This window comes from Scylla paramamosain, chromosome 30 (genome assembly GCF_035594125.1).
Source record: "Scylla paramamosain isolate STU-SP2022 chromosome 30, ASM3559412v1, whole genome shotgun sequence".
Classification (NCBI taxonomy): Eukaryota; Metazoa; Arthropoda; class Malacostraca; order Decapoda; family Portunidae; genus Scylla; species Scylla paramamosain.
In genome coordinates, this window is record NC_087180.1 from 157,214 (window position 1) to 178,204 (window position 20,991).

The 20,991-nt window shown below is 40.9% G+C and overlaps 1 protein-coding gene across 14 annotated transcripts in view; it reads right to left on the reverse strand.

Moving 5' to 3' along the window:
• Positions 1 to 18,333, reverse strand: part of LOC135116134 (lymphocyte-specific helicase-like) — a 29,297-nt gene extending 10,964 nt beyond the window's left edge. For 2 of the 14 annotated variants that reach the window (XM_064033346.1, XM_064033341.1), the window contains exons 1-9: positions 16,654 to 16,808; positions 16,347 to 16,425; positions 15,964 to 16,171; positions 10,917 to 11,100; positions 8,943 to 10,307; positions 4,760 to 4,916; positions 3,700 to 3,982; positions 2,934 to 3,141; positions 1,806 to 2,063 (exon numbers count right to left, since the gene is read on the reverse strand). In XM_064033346.1, coding sequence (XP_063889416.1) covers positions 3,068 to 3,141; positions 3,700 to 3,982; positions 4,760 to 4,916; positions 8,943 to 8,977 — 549 coding nt within the window. In that variant the 5' untranslated portion in view covers positions 8,978 to 10,307; positions 10,917 to 11,100; positions 15,964 to 16,171; positions 16,347 to 16,425; positions 16,654 to 16,808 and the 3' untranslated portion in view covers positions 1,806 to 2,063; positions 2,934 to 3,067. The other 12 variants (XM_064033349.1, XM_064033348.1, XM_064033350.1 and 9 more) reach the window with 12 other exon arrangements.
• Between the last annotated feature and the right edge of the window lie 2,658 nt (positions 18,334 to 20,991).

Consider the following 20,991-nt stretch of genomic DNA (forward strand, 5'->3'; position numbering starts at 1 on the left):
AAGCAGGTGAAAGAAGTTGTTGTGCAAGCGAGTTTGTCAATGAGGAAGGAAAGGACCTGGAAGTCAGGGCAAGGACCAAGACGAGGCCTAAGTCAGCAAATTTCTGGTACGGTCGGTGTTGAGGTAGTGTTGATGTAAGGAGATGAAGGATGCTTGTTATGACATGATGCTAAGATGAGGCCGGCCTTATCGCTGTCGCTAATGGATAACGATGGACAGGGTAGGAACCCAGGCAGTAACTGAGGACGATAGGGACACTTTGCTGAGGACACTCATGCAGGGAGGGCGTGTATCGGTGCAGAGAGAGAAGTAGATAGACCTACCTAGAGCACCTGTCAGAAAGGGCGTGCGCATTACTTAACGATTACCTCAAGACCCAAACACGTAAGTGTAACAACTGTCTGTGTAAGAATACATTATCCTATAAGTAACGTGCAGAATCATACCTGTATTACACAAATTATTCATACAGAATATTGTCTATGATCATTAATGTATGTCTTCAGGTTTTGACCAAATTCAAGTGGATCCAACCGGATTCAATCAGATACAATAAATGATTCGTGTCATCGTGTGGGTCTGAATCAACCTTCATCGCCTGCTGGCGGTAACAAGTAATATAAATAAAACTTCAATATATTTCAAGCGTTATTTAAGATTTGCCTGTACACAAATATGAAGTTGATGTGTTCACTATTACAGGAACTTAAAAAAATAACAAAATAAAATAAAGTAAATAAATAATAAAAATCTAAATCTATCATAATTACCTACCCAGAATTTCAAAGGACAAATAACGAGATCATTTGCAATTCCAATGAAAAAATAAAAAAATAAAAATAAATAAATAAATAAATAAATAAACAAACAAAAATAAATAAATAAATAAATAAATATCAATAAACAAACTATCCTAACATTAGCATCACCACACAGTATAATGAATAAAAAAATAAAATAAATAAATAAAATAAATAAATAAATAGATAAATAAATAGATAAATAAATAAATAAAAATAAATAAATACATAAAAAAGAACAAATAAATAAATAAGACTATCGTAACATTAACATCATCTCAAAGTAGTCAAGAATTAAATTTAAACAACATTTATAATTTGTGTTCCTGCTTGTACTAAACACTTAAATTCGGGATCTGCACTTGTGAGTTTGTGTTTCCAGAAGTTAGAGTGCATTTGTGGTGCCCAGCCCTGCTACACACTGCAAAACAAAGAGAGAGAGAGAGAGAGAGAGAGAGAGAGAGAGAGAGAGAGAGAGAGTTACTATGTATACGAAAAAATATCAACTAATTAAAAGAAAAATTATGACATCAAGTTACTGCAACAAGATTTTGAAGCTTTTCTGATTACTGCAACAAGATTTTAAGGCTTTTCTGAAGGTTCTAAGAGGTAAAATTATGAAACAATTAACTGCATCCATTACGTAATTGACGTGCGGTCCGTGAGTCCCTAGAGAGCACGGGAACGGGTTTCACAGGATTTGTGGTTCGTGAGTACTGTACACACTGTAAACGTAATCTATTTTTCACTTTTTGAAATTTATTCGGCATAATGAAGATTATACCTTACATGTATTGTTTCACACCAGTCAAGTACAATATGACATGCTGCTGAACATACACAATACAGTAGTAGTAGTAGAATGTTACAAAAATATTGAGGTGAACTCTAAATGTCATGAAATTTAGCTACCAAATAGTTAGAGAGAGAGAGAGAGAGAGGTAACCTAACTTAACCTAACCCAACCCAACTAAACCTAACCTAACCTGACCTGACCCAACTGACCTTCTGTGACCCCTGGAGTCCACCGACGACTGATTATCCACACTGGGGGTCCTTCTTGACACCTGATAGTCATGACCACCACCAGCAGTAGTAGTAGTAGTAGTTGAATGGAGGGACTTGGGGCTCTCTCCTCGTACCCTGGTGGTGGTCATGATGGTGGTGGTGATGGAGGTGGGGGGGATGCGGGGCTAACCTGGTGCTGTGGTGGGAGAAGCTGCGACCCCCAATGTCATAGAACTTGATTGAAACATGCTTTGCCTGCGGAAGTGGTGCTGGTGGTAGTAGTAGTAGTAGTAGTAGTAGTAGTAGTAGTAGTAGTAGTAGTAGTAGTAGTAGTAGTAGTAGTAGTAGTAATAGTAGTAGTAGTAGCAGCAGACTTGAGTATTTATATCCACCACCCTAGAATAAAACTTAGTAATTTTGTAACACATGATCTCCCTCTCCTAAATCCAAATTGTTGCTTTATCAATATTATTATTATTATTATTATTAATTATTAATCAATTATTATTAATTTATTAATAATAATAATAATAACAATAATAATAATAATAATAATAATAGTAATGGTAATAATAATAATAATAATAATAATATTGAAAAAAAGATGCAATTGTAAAAGTATATTACAATTACACAAACAGGTAATTACATGAAGATGAATATTCTAAAATTGCCTTTTGTTACCAATTAAAAGAAAATAAATAAATAATGATAATAATAATTACTTTCCTTGTTACAAATTAAGTGAAAAAATAAATAAATAATAAAAATAATTACTTTCCTTGGCAGATTAAAGGAATAAATAAAATAACAAAGAAAACAAAAATATGACAAAATATTAACAATAATAATAATAATAATAATAATAATAATAATAATAATAATAGATGGAATATTTATCTGAGAATATTAAACTAAACAAACAAACAAACAAACAGACAGACACAAAAAGACAAACTGGCAGTGAGATTAAATGAATGGAGAGAGAGAGAGAGAGAGAGAGAGAGAGAGAGAGAGAGAGAGAGAGAGAGAGAGAGAGAGAGAGAGAGAGAATAATAATAATAATAATAATAATAAAATAATAATAAATAAATAAAAATATAAAAAAAATCAATATTTTTTAACCTTAAAGGAATCAAATTTGTCATTCCTTTACATCCTTCTTCCTCTTTCTATTAATTTTTCTTCATTATTTATCCTTTTATTAATTTTCTTCCTTTCTTCCTTTCAATCTTCTAAAATGACCTTGAAAACTCCAGTCAGCTTCTTCTCTTCTTCTTGGTCAGGTCACTTCTGTGGAGCAGTTGGTTTAGCTCCTCTTTGGTGATGTGACCTGCAAGAGGTCACATCAGGATCCCTTCCCCCTAAAAATGTCAAAAATACACACGCACACACAAAAAAAAAAAAAAAAAAAAAAAAAAAAAAAAAAATAAATAACTGAAAAATATTCTAATTTATCCTAAAACACACAAAAACATCCTTAGTTATTCCAAAACAACCAAAAATACCAAATCAACCTAAAACATCCAAAAACACAAAAACACACAAAAAAACCGTTAGTTATTCCAAAACACCCAAAAACACCCAAAAAACTTCCAAAAAACACCCAAACTCCCCAAAATAACCTTATCTAACCCAACACCTCAATACACCCTTATCTACCCCAAAAACACCCCAATACACCCTTATCTACCACAAAAACACCTCATTACACCCTTACCTATCCCAAAAATACCTCAATAAACCCTTATCTACCCCAAAAAACACCTCAATACACCATTATCTACACCAAAAAACCTCAGTACACTCTTATCTCCCCCAAACTGCCCAAAAACATCCCAAAACACCCTTATTTCCCCAAAACCCCACTAAAATACCCTCAATAACCCACCATGGCCCTTGCTAGCCCTATGTTCCTTATGGTGGTCGTTTTGCTTCAGCAGGGACAGCAGCTCCGCCTCACCCACCACCCTCTGGAAGCTCCGGTCTCCCTGGCTGGCGTCTCGGAACTTGCCAGACCGGATAATCAAGCGCTCTAGTTTGCGTTTGGTCCCTGCTCTCTCCACTGTCCACTCGTCAGTGCTGGCTGCGGTGATCAGGCAGAGGACAAGGACTGGGGACATTTGGCCCGTGCGGTGGCAGTGGTCCTGGGCTTGGAGGTCACACTGTGGGTTCTGTTTGGGTCGGGTCAGGTCACGTTAGGTTGGGATGTGAAAAAGTGATGAAATGTGAGTAATCTGACGGAAATGTGTGCGTATTTTGTCTCAGAATGCAATAGAACACACACTCACACAAAAAAAAAACCTCCAAATGTACCTAAACACCACAAACACACTCAAATACAGTCAAACAACACCCCAAAACACACAAAAACACTCCAAACATACTCACACACCACAAAAACACTACAAACACATCCCAAACACTCAAAAAACACCCCAAAATACACAAAAACACACAATAAACACAAACACCACCAAAAATAAAAAAAAACACCCACAAAAACACCCCTACACTCCCACAAGCACACACAAACACCCCCCCCCCCAAAAAAAAAAAATCTACCACAAACATCCACAAACACCACAAACACACCCATAAATACCCGAACACCTCAAAAACACACAAAACACACACACACAAAAAAAGCCCACAAACACACCCTTACCCCCACAAACACAGCCACACACATCCAATAAATAAATAAAATAAATAAATAAATAAATAATTAAATAAAAAATAAACACTATCTGAATAATAATCACAAAAAAATAACATTAAAAAAATCAGATAAAATACCAAAAAAACAAATAAATAAATAAAATTAAACACATTTATCTACACCAAAACACACCAAAACACACAAACATACAAACACTCCAAAAACACCACAAAACCCTCCCAAACACACACACACACACACACACACACACACACACACACACACACACCTTCGACACAAACGCCTCCATGTTGCTTGTGAGAGTTGCCGTGTACAGTGAGAGCTGGAGGGGAGTCACTGGGGTGTACACAAGCAACTCTCTCTTCGGTGGAATGTCCGAGTTTACATCTCTCTTCACCTGCCGCTGAAAAAAATGTGCTGGGAATCTGTGGGGAGGTGTTAGCTTAGGGTAGGGTAGGTTAGGGTGTGGTTTGCTTGGGTTACATTAAGTTAGGTCAGGAGAAACACCCTTGAGAACCCTGCTACCTGTATTTAAAAGGCTGTAGTTGAAGTTACTGTGGTTTTAAAGGGTGTTTTTAAGGTTCCAGTGACAGATTAACATTTCTGCATTACTGACAGGAGAAACACCCTTGTTAACCCTGCTACCTGTATTTAAAAGGCTGTAGTTGAAGTTACTGTGGTTTTCAAGGGTGTTTTTCAGGTTCTAGTAACAGATTAACAACATTTCTGCATTACTGACAGGAGAAACACCCTTGTTAACCCTGATACCTGTATTTAAAAGGCTGTAGTTAAAGTTACTGTGGTTTTCAAGGGTGTTTTTAAGGTTCCAGTAACAGATTAACATTTCTGCATTACTGACCGGAGAAACACCCTTGAGAACCCTGCTACCTGTATTTGAAAGTCTATAGTTGAAGTTACTGTGGTTTTCAAGGGTGTTTTTAAGGTTAACATTTGTATATTACTAATGAGAGAAATACACTCCCAAACACACCCACATCTCCTAAAACCCAAAACACACCCAAACCTATGCAAAACTCCCCAAAACACTCCAAACACACCAAAACACACACAAACCAACCCAAACAGACACCAGAACACACTCAAACATAATAATTATAACTATAATAATTAATAATAATAATAATAATAACCATTCCTTTCCTGTCTTCTCCACTCTTTCATTCCTATCATGCCCTAACTCAGTCAGTATCACTTGCATCATCTCATACCTGTCTCTGGCATACTTCACACACTCCAGCACCACATGTTCCACCGTCTCATCCTCTCCCATGTCACATATCTGGCACACTTTGCTGCGGGACTCAGACCACCTGTAACTCCTTGCATTCACATCCATACACTGTGCCCTCGCTCGGAAGAGAAGATCACCGCCCAGGCTTCCATCATACCACCTTTCATACCTCGAGGCCTCTTTCTCCTTGTACCATTCCAGGGTCTTCTTTCTTTCCATTTCATTCTTCCATTCATTCAATCCCACGCATTTCACTTCTTTGTCTATCTCATTCTTCCATTTTCTCACATCCCATTCGGCTCCCACTCTGCCTCCTCTTGTTACCACCCATTCACACTCATTTTGATTCCTCCCAGCCATTCTTATCGCCCACACCACTTGCAATTCATTCCTGTCTGTCATTCTCATGCATCTCTTCCTCCATTTGCTTCCACTTTCATTCCACAGGTACACCTTCCTTGCTATTCTTGCATCATCCATTCTCTCAAGCCTAATCTTGTACCTAAGTGTGGCTTTTGTGAGTCTTTCTCTAAAGGTGCTCCATCCCATGTCACCTCTCAAGGCTTCAACTGCTGTGCACCTCGGTGCACTCAGTGCCATCCTTGCTACTCTATTCTGGCCCACTTCTAACTTATCAATTTCACTTTCATTCCATGCAATCACATCCATACCATACACTATACATGGCACAGCCACACTCTTCCCCACTTCTCTCAACACATCATACTTACTTGCTCTCATCCTTGCCGCGCTTCCCAATCGACCTACCCACTGGTTTACCATACTTATCTTTTCATTCTTTGCCTTTGCACACCCACTAGGACTCATCCACATCCCTAAGTACTTGTATCCTTGCACCTGTCTCAACTCATTCTCTCTAAGTCTCCATACCACATTACTTTCATCCTCTGATCTATTCACAATCATTACTTTGCTTTTCTCACTGCTAAACCTTACTCCAAAGTCTTTACCATAGCCATCAACTACATCCAACAAACTTTGAAGTTCATCTGCCGATTCACTCATAACAACTACATCATCTGCATAAAGGAGCACACATACTTTATCATTCCCCACACTTACCCCTACATTCATTCTTCTCATCCTGGCTGCTAGCTCCTCTGTATACAGGCTAAAAAGGGTTGGTGACAATATACAGCCCTGCCTAACTCCTCTCTCACTCTTCACCCAGTCTCTTTCTATGTCTCCTAGTCTGTATCTAGCTCTTGTGTCCACATACATACTTTGCACTATGTTAACTATCTTTGCACTCAATCCAATCTTTTCTAAGACTCTACCTAGCATTTCTCTGTTCACTCTATCATAAGCTTTCTCTATATCCAGAAAACCTAGGTACAATTTACCCCCATCCTTCTTTTTCTTCTCAATCATTTCATTCACCACAAACATATTGTCCTCAGCTCTCCTATCCCTACGAAAACCATTCTGTTCTTCACCCAGCAATCCAGCTCTCTCAATCCATTTACACAGTCTCTCATTCAACACTGCACTGAAAACTTTACCTATTGTATTCACTAATGCAATTGGCCTGTAGTTCTTTAGATCATTCTTACTCTTAAATGCCCCCTTATGCAACAGACACACTCGGCTCTCATTCCACTTTCTTGGCACTCTCTCTTCATCCCACACTCGGTTGAATAACTCAGTCATTCTGTCTATCACTACCTCCCCACCATTCTTGTAGAACTCATAGGGTATATCATCTGGACCTGCTGCCTTGCCATTCTTCTGCCTTCTCACACACCTCTCCACTTCATCCCTACTGATTCTTTCATCCAATTCATCTGCATTCTTCCTTTCCAGTGTTACACATCCTTCTCTCACACTAAACATCTCACCTACCCCACCTACTTCTTCCCAGAACCCTTTGATTGCCTCCCTGATTCCCTCCTTCTCTGTTATAACTACACCCTCCACTTTTAGATTCTCCACACCAACACTGCCTGACATATTCTCACCTCTCATGAACTTGTACCATTCACGGCCACCTTCCATACCTTTCTCCCTTAAAGATTGAATCACACTCCTTTCACTCTTCACTTTAGCACTCATTATCATTCGTCTTGTGAACCGCTGCTGCTTCACATACGCTGCCCGTGCATTCTGATACTCATTCTCTGCCTCATCGCTTTCATGCCTCTTTTTCCTCAGCCATCTACACTGTCTACTCATTCTCTTTCGCTCCTTCCTAGCCGCTCTGATTTAATCATTCCACCATGGTTTACATACATTTTTTCTTCTACCTACTTTCACAAATCCTATCTGGTTCTCAGCAGCACCCCTCACGTCCTCAACCAGTTTCTCATTCAGACGCTCCACGTCATGCACACTTCCGTCGTCCCAGCTTCTCTCACTCAGATCAACCTGAAAATTCTCCCACCCTACATCTCTCAGTCTCCACTTCTTTCTCTTACTTGCCACTTTCACTTCATTCCCACCCTGCATCAAGCACTCCACAACCAGCATGTTGTGATCAGACACAATATCAACCAAACCATCCTCATCTATCCACATATGCGACACAATTTCACGCATTCTTCCATTCACCAACACGTAGTCAATTGCCAACTCCTGCTCTCTTGCACTCCGAGTCACACGCCCCTCAGCCAAAGAAACATTCAGATTTTCCAGCCCCAGTTCATCAAGGAACTCTCCAAGCATTTCACCATTCCTGTTCAACTGTTCCCCCAGTATTCCCACATGTGCATTCATGTCACCCATAACTAGCACTCTCTCCTCTCCATGCTCTCTCACAACTTTCTTAAGTATGTCATACTTCCTCCTATTTTCCCTCTCTGCTCTTTCACTCATGACAGTCATGTACGCTACCACCAATACCACCTTCTCTGGTCTGCCACAACCATCCATGCATTCCACTCTTACTGCAAGCACATCCTCACTACTTGTACACTCACCCACATCAATCTCCTCTACTTTCAGTCTTTCTTTCTTTCTTGTAGAGTAGGGCTACGCCTCCTCCCAGTGTTTCCTGTGCCTTACGCCCCTTTCCAATCATAACATACTCGCATCCCTCCATTCGTACATCATCTCTCAGGTGAGTCTCAGTGAGCCCGACTAAGTCGAACCTCCACTCCCTGAGCTCCTTGCATACATCCTCAAACTTGCCCACACCCCATCCTCTCACATTCATACAGCCAATCTTCACACATTTACTTGCCTGGCTAGTCTCTTTTCTTCCATATTCGCTGACATCAGTGGGTCCTCCTCGTCATGCCTCGTCCACACAACACACCTGTCTCGCCCTCATCCACTCGGCCAGTCGACGTCCTAGCCTCTCATTCCCGTTGTGGTTGAGGTGGACCCCGTCTCTCCCGAAGAATTTGTCCTGGTCGAGGATCCCATCCATGTCCAGGAAGCTCACGTTGCTCTTCTTCCCTGCCATCCATTCCATTTTGACCTTCATGAGTTCCATGCATATCTTGCGGTTCGTTTCTCTTCTGACCTTCTCATACTGCACTCCTTCCCGTGGGCGCCGCAGGACCCCCACCACAGCCACACACATCTTCTTTTCTTCTGCTGCCCTCACTGCTTCTATCACTTCCTTTACTGTCTCTTCAGCGTATTGGAGTCCTCCTAAATGATCTTGGTCTTGATCTTGATGCTACAGGTGGCACAGGATCACTCCTGAGCCAGGCCTTTGGATCGGCAACTCCTGTAGAAGGGAGGAAAAAAAGAGAAACGAACAGCATCCTCTATCCTAATTGTTCGTACATCTGGCACACCACATTCTCTCCAGAAACTCTTTCACTGCCTCAATCATCCTTTCATTCGCCTCTCTACACAGTCCCAGCAACAACACCATCCACTCTTTTCCTGTCTTCTCCACTCTCTCATCCCTGTCATGCCCTAACTCAGTCAGTATCACTTTCATCATCTCATTCCTGTCTCTGTTCTCTTTCCAATCTGAAGTTCCTCAGCTTCCCAGTCATCTCAATTATACTGTGGCTTAGGTGGAGGTGGGTGAATTTTTATTGTAGTGGAGTTTGATAGCAATTCCTTCTGCTGTTATAGGTTTGATGGAAATAAAATAACATTAATCTGTAGCATATCTATTTACTGTGTGAGCTGATTGGAATCAAACTTATAAATTTCATCACTGAGAGAAATAGCATTTTATCTCTCTGGTAAGACTAGTTCCTTTTGAAATACAACTAAGCATGAATACTTCTATTAATTTTAAATGACTGAAGGGTTGATTAATAATGACTGTCTTTCAGGTGATAATTGGACAGCAGCAGCAACAGACTCGCATCTTGAACCACAAGACAAAAACCTCCATGTCTTCACCAATAAGCTGTACAGGATCATACACCAGACATCAGGCAGCTGAGAGTGAAACGAAGAGTGGAACAGACACGTACAGTGAATGTGAGAGGATGAAGGTGTAGCTCATGTGGTGCCCTCATTGAGGGATTGACATCTAGGTGCAAGAACATCTTCATCAACGGCATGCTACAGGTCATCTTTGCCCATGTGGTGCAAGGCTGCAGTGACTACAATACTCCTCTTCTTCAGTCACAATCTGAAAACAATCACTCAATCACTACCCTCTTCAGAATACATTAAATCTAATTTTTTTTGTGTGTGAATCCTAGATATAAGACGATTTTCAGCTGTGAATCTCAATGTATTTGAGTTTAATTCCAAATTATTCACAAAGAATGATGACAAAACCTTAAATTCGATTTAGGCATCATGATGCAATGGGGAAACTTTCAGGTGTGTGTCAAATATCACACTTTCTTCACACAGCAGTTCCTATATGTATGTACATGTTCAATTTTATTAAATTAGCATAGAGTGTGTAAAAGATTTAATCAAAGATTCTGTAATGACATACCCACAAGGTCAGTTACATGAGTATCTCAACTAAGCCACAACACAAAGTAATATACAAACTTCCAGTCTGGAGAGAGGCTCAGTATCTGAACAGTAAATCCACTTGAAGGGACCATGGTTGATATCTGCTTCATGAAGTCTCTCCCAGATATGTACTACTGTTGTTGATATATATGATGGCTCACAAATCATTTGCCCATACTTTATCTGTATTCTCTGTGAAAATGTAAATGAAATAACTGACACAAAGTTATTGAGAATGCACAAAATTCAAACTCATTTAAATACACACACAGTACTTAAGTGATTCCAGATCCTGCTGTATGAGCCCCCTCACTCAAAGAGTACACCTGCAGACTCCTCAGAGACAAGGCAATAGGGACCAGACAGCACTGCTCCATAACAGCCTTGGTGTGCAAATTCAGAGCCACTAGGAAGTCTCAACTCACCAAGGCTCTGATGAAAATTTTGAATCTCTGCAATGATTACTGGCATTAGACAAAAGAAGAGTAATGTTCATTGACAGGAAAGCTCCTTCAGGACAAAGTTATCATACTATAATTCTAAAATACACTGCAGGTGGTAAAACATCCTGATGTGTGTGTGATGGTGTCATGTTCTTTTAGTTAAACGTTATAATGAAGGAGAGTAAATGCAGTGATTAAGGGAGGAAATCCATTGTCATTATGATTTTTTCCATGATACTTAGTGACAGAGGAATAAATATGAAAGAATTGCTAGAAGTCAAGCTCAGATGAAATTTGAAATTCAGAGGCATGCCTTCACCGCTACTACTGCCTCTTTCTATAAATATAAGGAATATGGAGCTATTGCACGAGAATGAGAAGAAAATATAATTTTGCTTATCGGACATGGAAATAATGAATGGCATACAAAGAGGAAATTACTAAAACAGAATAACACGAGATATTGGAGCTCCAAAAGGGAAGATAGATGCATAAACAAGCAGCAAGATTTTACCTGCATAAAAAAAGGACAAACCAGTAGCCAGCAAAGACGACACCTAACTGTTAACAATAAGGAACAAGATGGCGCCGAGGACACATACACAGGACATCTTTATGCTGAATGAAGGAAGACAAGATACAATTCAGACAAAACTCAAGGTGGTCACCTAAATTATGATCACTAAATAAGGAAACGCTTTTGGTATCACAGGACAGTGAAGATGGTATGATAAATGACTGAGATAGAATTAGGTCACTAATATGTACTTCCTAACTAATTTCAAGCTGTTAGTAATTAACTGAGTTATATCAGTGCTGTTTCGTAATTAAATACACAACTGCAGTGAAGACATCTGGAATCACTGTGTGTGAGAGAGAGAGAGAGAGAGAGAGAGAGAGAGAGAGAGAGAGAAACTCAACTACCATGAACTATAAACTTGCCTGGACTATTAGATTGTTAAACTTTAGGTGAGCCTTTCCATTGCTTTCTGTGCACTTTTCATCTTAGCACATTCGACGTATTTCCTTAAACTCCACTGAGGTTTGGTGTCCACTGTTGACAGCTGCCAATACACAGAGGTTGCATACATTGTTTCAGAGAAAATGGACAGGAAGCATCATGAGGATATGGTCACGGTTATAAAATCTAATACTTGTTTCGCAGTAAAACACGCAAGGATACAGTAACACATTAACAATGTAGGATACTAATGCCAATAACTGCTTGTTTTTAATTTGTTTACAGGCAGGTTTCATAAAAAATTAATAAGTTATTTCTCTTGACATCAGTAGTTACTTTCATTCGCTTCTTCAGAAATCAACTTCCATTATTAATGACGTTGCCCCGCTCATTAATACTGAACATAGGCTTTGCTTCAAACAACTTTTAAATCTAGTTAAGAATTTCACTACTAAGGTCAATAAGCATTTCTTGAAATAATCATTCAGTGCGTTTCTTCCCAGACCGCAATAACCTCAGGTGATGTGATATTTACCCATTTGTAATGATGATAACACTATTTCACTGCCTAAAAATCTCTACTCACCATCGAGTTTGTTCACGTTTTGATACCAGGTCATTTTGTACTTTTTCGTCTACTTAGGAACAGTTTCAGTAATAGTAATAGTCTTTGGCTTAGTTAAAGACTATTCCGGAGGAGGAGGAGGAGGAGGAGGAGGAGGACACTGCACCATGACTCCCAGAACATTGAATGATATGAATATGCACTGCGTAAATAAATGGGCTAATCTGCTATCAAGCTCTATTCCAGAGTCGTTTAAAAACATTCGCTGAAAGACTGGCCAGCTGCACTGACTAGTAAATACTCCCCACACACTCGTATGCAAGCTTGTGGGGTATCAGCTGCCTCTCCCTCCCAACATTCAAAGTGCATCTAAATGAGCCAGCTATATCGACCTCTTACTGATTCCGTGTGCGCTCTGAGGGGACATCCGTGGAGGAGGTTTTAAACAAAGTGACTGGAATAAATTTGCTTTCAGAGTTGATTGCATTTCTACGACATTCTGTCCTGAAGGAAGAAATGCTATCAAGTTAATAGCTTAGGGTATAATTTTTTTTTCTCAATAAAAGGCTGCATACTAAAGTGAATGATTAAGTAACCCTGTACACATTTGAGAATCATTTGCTTTATTTCACTTTAGGAAAAAGGTTGCCTGAGACGCACACACATACACACTAAAGCATAACTCACTGTCTCCACACCATGACTGTCCTGTAGCACTCCCTTACTGGCAGCTGAGTCACAACACCGGTTTGAGAACACCGAGGCATGTTCTCTTCCTTACTTTTCGTGACAGACAGATGGAAACCCGCGATGACATACTATTTACAGCCCCCACTTACTTCACTTATCTACCTGCTTAGCTAAGAACAAGTTAATTTACCCAAAGTGATGAATTAGTGATCTAAAACTCAAATACCAGTTAATACGTGAACTAACGACCTGTTTTACATTAAGATTTCCACAATGAACAAGAAAGTAATGGTTAGTAGTCGCCAGATATCTTTTTAAATGAATTGTAGAATGTGAAATAATTTTAAGCGAATGTAAACTACTAAAACCAACAATAAACCAACATCAGACGAACAATTAACAGGTGCAAGTGTTCCATGATTGTCCTGCCACATCCAGCGGGACGCCAAGTGATCCGTAAAACAAGTCTGCGGAGCACCGAAGCGTATCTACTCCCTTAATTTTGGTAGTGTACGGATGAAACCCATTCCAGACAAGCGATTCCCACTCTTTGCTACTAGTTATTTAATTTCCTATTTACTTATCAACCTACCCTACTTACTACCTATCCACCTACCTAATTATAGCCTGTTTATTCTACTGCCCACCTACCAAGCCTATTAACTTCCCTATATACCTACTTACATACAACTGTCCTGCTTACCTACCTACCTGTCTGCAATTTCGTCTACACAAGAGGTACTTCCCTCTCCTAGAAGCACCGAGGCACTATCGCACAACGGGAGTCATCCAGCACTGATCAATAACTGAGGGATAAACGAAAAATAAAGTTGGGAGGGACTGAAATATGTAGCAAGGGTGAGGCTGGGTCGTGGGCTGCGTGACGACTTGTCAACCCGAGATTCCAGGAAAAGACGTGAGGTACACCAAGAACGTAATGGAGATGAGTACGGGAGTGAAAGTGTAGTAATGCAGGTCAGGAGTAAGGAACGCACGCTATGTAAATCCCAGGCGAATCTAGTCCTGTCTCTCCTTTGATGTCATACAGGAAAGCAAACATGAATGAATTTTACTGGCGAGAAGGTGCGTCAATACAACGCTCCTGCGTGTGGGCGGTGTGCAGATCAGCAAGGTAAGGAGGCAGAGACGGGAAGAACGTCAACCACAAGTTTATATACGCCGCAGCAAATCAGGTTATTATACAACAAAAGAGAAATGGTAAAGAAAAAAATGAATAGAAAAAAAAAAACCTATTTGTCGTTAAAAAGAACTAGATACCATTAACTAGAAAGTAATCCAGGAATATTTAGGTGATGTGCAAAGATGAAAGAATCCAAAGAAAACCATGATTAGTAAGAGCACCATTAAATATACGGTATCAAATAATTAATACAGAATATAAAAAAAAAGTCGAAATCTTTTCCGGAAATAGCGTTCGATAGCGCGGCTCACATACAGCTTATTGCAAACTCCGTGATTGGATTCATTCAAGCCCGACAACTTCATAAAGGTGTAATGGGAGTATTCATCTTTATGGCTGTTAACTGAACTACGTGGCTAACACTTACCATTGCATTTACTACTAAAACTGCTCTCTCTCTCTCTTGCTCAGTCACACACACACACACACACACATATGGTGACGTTCCTAAGGGCCTTCCCTACACCACTCTCCGCCGGAAACCAGGACGTCAGGAAGCATCTCAGAGGCGCACAACCAAAAGCTTTGTCTCGTCCCTGAAGACTGACTGGTAAAGTTGTTGTGGGAGTCCTAGCAGTGGCTTCTGTGAGTGTGTGTGTGTTTGTGTCATGGTAATCTATCATGCTTTGCGTGTTTCTCTGACAGCACAAGGATAAAGGTCAAGGGCTACAAGTAAATATCACAAAAATGCCATCCGCTGTACGCTGTGCCTCCTCTAGGCCACGAAGCCTCGGTACACGAGAGGCTATTCTGTGAAGGAAAAAATCGGCTATCAATATAATTTCTCTTATTGTGAAAATACACAAACTAAGCAAAAAAAATGTGCACTAATTTCCTAAGGATGTCGCCTGCAGGTAAGAAGAGTGTAAGTCCAGGAATCTGTTTCATCATGACCACGAAGGGAAGCCGAAACTTACGAAGACGAGAAACACACACACACACACACACACACACACATACACACGTTATATTCTACGACACACAACCAAGGAAGCTGAAGCATCTAGCCAAAAAACGTAGATGATTTAGAGCATTCAAAAACCACCCAGGCGTCAGTTCGATTTTAAAGTGAGGCCTCACGTCCACCACTTCATTACACCGACTATTCATCCACAGCCAACAAAGGTTACTGATCTCAGGTTGAAAGGTGGTCACGAGGTTTACCAGAAATATTGCAGTGAAGATGAAACTTAAAACTCGATTAAATCCGGTAAAATCCTCTTATTCATCACGCGTGAGAGAGAGAGAGAGAGAGAGGCAGGTATAAGTTGATTAAGGCAAACGGGAAGGAAATTGTTCATCATCATTAACCTAACGCTGCATTCATCTAGGTTCACAATGGTGTGTATGTGTGTTCCTCTCATTTTAAAAATTTGCACTCACTTTGAATAACAATCACTGGGAAAAAGTATACGTAAAAGAAATAACAATTAAAACTTTCTAAAATTCACTTACCACCATAACAACCACCATCACCACCACGATTTCTAGATGCTGCATCCGCAAATACCATCATCACCACCACCACAGTCCCGCACATTCACCATCGCTATCACCATCACCACCACCGGTGTAGACAACACCGCCACGTCCACACAGAATGCCAGGCCAGCACACAGAGAGGCACAAACACGAGGGTCACAATGAGCTCGGTCGTTTGCCTCTGAAACACAAAACCGTCGTTCATCAGATGGAAGAACGAGGCAATGAAAGAGCAAACTGGTGTATCTCTCTCAGTATCAACAGTTTGGCGAAAAAAAATCTCTTTTCTTATGCCTCATTAATCGTGCAGGCCAACAAACATGCAAACAAACACGCGGCACAGTCCCAGTGGTCACCTGCATGGCCGACAAGGGTTCATCGAGTCTGTGTTCACTGCCTCTGGTTCTGGACGAGTTTCGAAGCACTTTGTGAAGCCTGAGGGATTAATTTATTTGTTTGTTAGTGATTCAGCCTTTCCGTTTGTTACTCTCGGTGAAAATACCTGAGTTTATTTTGGGTATAACTTCTGGTTTGTTTTTTCTGAAATAAAACTGGCATATTTTCACTTACACACACACACATACAAAAAAAAAAAAAAATCACATACACATATTTACTTTCTATTAATGTACATAAAAAAAAAAGTTCATTTTTAACACTCACTCTTTGCCTTTGTCTAATACCACGACGGCCGTTTTCTGCATTTACTCCGTCAATAGCACTTTTATTTTTCACCGAGTCCTTCATTGCCTGTTATCATAAAATCTATTTTCGTTTCTCTTTGATGTAACAGTGCTTCATCACATCCACTACCAGGCTTCACTTTCCTGACGGGAGCTATTCTGGTTCAATGAAGAGCTTCGAGCGGAATTTCTCAGGAGATTGCTACGTTCCTCTGTCTTCCCTGTTCGAAAATGACCCTACATTATTCTACAGTTCAGCTTGTGGTGTAGGTAGTAGTAGTTATACAGGACATACTTCGTTGTGTGTGTGTGTGTGTGTGTGTGTTTGTGTGTGTGTGTTTAAAGCTCCAGTATTTTTCCGGTAAGAGTGACGGCATGGACGCGTGCATCAGCCTCCCCACAATGGCTATGAAATGTAACACACTAAACTAATTAAGGATGGGAAACTGTATCGCGGTGGTTGTGTTTCTCTCACCGGCCGAGGTTATACGCCCCGAGCACCAGACAACTTCACTATGAGGAGGCACTACGGAGTTTTAGTTTTAAGCTTCTGTACGTTTTCTATCTTTCTGAATGACTGACTGGCCTCCTGACTTTTGATTCGTTTCCACATTCTGTACGTTTAATATGTCTTTCTGACTGACTGACCGCCTTTCTTTGTTCGTTCTCACTTCGTTCTCACTTTATGTATGTCTTATTAATCTTTCTAACTGATAGACTGACTTTCTTAGTTCCTTCTCACTTTCTTTATCTTTTATCTATCTTTCTGCCTGACTAACCGACTCTCTCTCTCTCTCTCTCTCTCTCTCTCTCTCTCTCTCACACACACACACACATACACACAAAACAACTGCCTAGTCAGCAACACCATTCACGCCACACGTGCAGACGCATCTCTTTATACCACTGTATGGGGAGAGGGGGTAGGGGTGGGGGTGGGGGGATAGCATTAGAAGACTTAATATTTTCCACGCCTTCTTCTACGGTCCACTCGTCTCACAGTACGAGAGATTTTAGCCCTGACGTAAGCTGCTAAGGGTCGAGGAGGGAGGGAAAGAGTGGAGGGGAGCGGCGTGAGGGTGCCGGATGGAGGAGAAGGTGGAGAGGGGAATAAGAGGCAAGTGAGAGAAGTGGCAAGAAAGGTGTGTCAAGTAAACAAGAGGGAGAGAGGCAGGCACTGGGGAACAACGCTGGGCTGACGAAGGCGGCGGCGTGGTCTGAGAGAGAGAGAGAGAGAGAGAGAGAGAGAGAGAGAGAGAGAGAGAGAGAGAGAGAGAGAGAGAGAGAGAGAGAGAGAGAGTTGTAGAATCTGGAAGAAAAGTACAATACAATCGGCTTGAACGACTTACGTGGTCAAATCATTGGTGTGTTTGTGTGTGTGTGTGTGTGTGTGTGTGTGTGTGGCCAAGTAATGTCTTAACACTTTCTTCCAACAGCTTTGCAAATTTGTATCGAAAAGAAGACACTGAACATTACAACGTAAACACACACACACACACACACACACACACCATCATAATTTTTCTACTACTACTACTACTACTACTACTAATTCTAATAATAGTGATACCACCACCACCACCATCACAACATACATACATGATCATTATCACCTGGTACACTCACCCTTCAAGATACACTTTACCTTTGACATTACACTAACAACCTTACAACCTCGCGCCAAGATCAACACTGGGCTCCAAGACTTCACCACCTTCAGAGCAGCACATCACCAAGTTAGCGGGAACGTAATACGGCCACCAGCATTACCATCACCAGTTTTAAGAGCGCAGCGCCTTATGTGAACCACCTCGCTTCCCCGTGATCAAGTTGCAGCCCTGAAGCATCAAGTAGTGTAGGTTGCTTTGCGTGACCTTTAATGGCTATTTCACCTCAAGTAGCCGCATATCACCTGAAGAAGCCAAGTCAGTAGTGCCATCAGCCTGTTGCCACTACTTTATTCCCATCCGGAGTCTGAATTTAATAAGTCTTCCTTTCCAGTACCTACTTTTCATCCTTCAATGGCTATTTCACCACAAGTAGCCGTTCCAATGTCGTTCTTGATGTATATCCCACTTGAAAATGACACGTCAGTATTGGTATCAACTTGTGCTAGCCGCCTTAGGATTCTCCGTCGTCTGAATTTAACAAGTCCTTCCGAATACCTCCCAGAGTCACCCTTTCGTGTACAGGTTAGCACACCTACTCCTACCGTCTGCTCCTCACCCATCACAACACAGCGTGATACGGGATATACAAGAGGGCCTGAAGTATCCTCCGTATGCTCCTCTGCATCACCCACACCCACATCCAGCGCCCCTTCACCCACAGCGCCTCGCCGCCTTGTCTCTCCATAGCCTGCGACTCACTGAGTGTTTGGCGACGCGCTGCTGACACATTATCTTGACGTCTCCCTGTCACACCTTAAGTCAGCGCTGCCTCCCCTTCCCTGCCACCACCACCACCACCACCTCCTCCCTCGTCTCTCCTGACGCTGTAAACCTCGTAAACAAGTCGTAAAACACGTGTAAACAAGCAAGCTCGTCATGCTAGTTGCGTCAACTTCTAATTAGTCTTTTTAATTTACATTCATTAACTTTATTCTGTTGTTCGTGACTAATTATAAGCTTCCAGCTCTCGTTACATTGTTGATTGCTGCTGCTGCTGCTGCTGCTGCTGCTGCTGCTGCTTTTATCATTTTGTTCTTTTTCTTCTTATTATTTCTTTCTTTTTCTTTTCTTCTTCATTTCTTCTTCTTCTTCATTTCTTCTTCTTCTTCTTCTTCTTCTTCTTCTTCTTCTTCTTCTTCTTCTTCTTCTTCTTCTTCTTCTTCATTTCTTCTTCTTCATGTTCTTGTTCTTGTTCTTCTTCTCCTTCTTCTATGGTCATTATTGGCATCTATTCATCGTTAGTGGTGTAGCTAATATAATAGTTTTTAGTGTTTTATCTGGACAACTTTTAACGGCCTCTAGTGGAGATTATTGATATTTCCAAGTATGTTTTCATGACTCCAGTGATAGTTTGAGTATTCTGCATCACTGGTAAAGACGCCTGCCTCTTAGACTACGATTTATAATTTCTGTAGCATCTGAATACAACTCTTATGAGAGACTAAAATGTTTATAAAATACTGGCCGCAGTGACTTGACTTTTCTTGCAACATCAAGTGGCCTGAGATCACTCACATGCTGCCATCAACCACGATTTTCTATATAGAAGAGCATTCCGAGACTTCACTTCAGAAAAAAAAAAAAAAAAACTGCTGGGCCACCACGAAGGGAGGCCAACCATCCATGTCACTGAGAAATATAATCCATCAGGCTGAGTATTAAAACTTGCGGGCGATACAGGCCAGAGATCACTCACAGGCTGAGACAAACTACGATTTTTCATGGTGGGCCACTGCGAAAGGAGGCCAACCATCCATACCACTGAGAAATAAACCATCATACCGAACATCGAACCCTGCAGACGATACAGGCTGAACAAAAATCACTGCAGTGTGCGCCATAATGCGATTACAGAGGGCGAGTAGGGAAGCTGCAACTCTCCCCTCTCTATTTACTGTCTTTGTATTGGTTTGCTTCATGTTTTCTGTTATCACCCTTCGTTCTAGAATTGCCGTTTTGCACCTCAGGAGGGAAAGCAAGAGTGCGTAACATTATCTCCTTTAACACACACACACACACACACACACACACACACACACCTTAACACTGTATTAAGCCAAGCCCCCTCAGCTTCCTCCCTTCACTTCATCTTTTACGTCTTGAGGGAATGAATAATAACGAAAAAAAAAAAAGAAATATCAGGGTGGGTGCCGGGAAAGAAAATGGGGTCGAGGGTCAAGAGAAAACTGGGGTAATTAGGGAGGGTAACTGGGATATTTAGACTTCCCAAGAGAACTTTAAGCCTCCCCCACACACCACTAAGAAGAGCGGAGGAGTGAGGGGGAAAAAAAAAGTGAAGCGAGAAGTGTGTGGTGAGAAAAGAGGGGAGAAACCTGGAGAAGAAAATATTAAGACGCTTTATGAAGTATTGAATAAAGGGACGAAGAAAAAGAGAGGGAGAGAGGGAGAGAGAAGAGGGATGGAGCGAAGGAAACAGACAAGGAAGGGGAAGTATATGATAAAAATAAAGTGTAAAAGAATCCTCGCGTAATGGAATTCAATTTACATTTTTGCGCGCTTGTCTTGTTCATGAATTACGCTACAAGTGGATCTGGGCGGCGTTGTGAATACGTGGTGCTCGACAGTAATTAATTCCACTCGCTGATAATGAGGAAAATAACATTACATCATTATAAATTGTCGCTTCA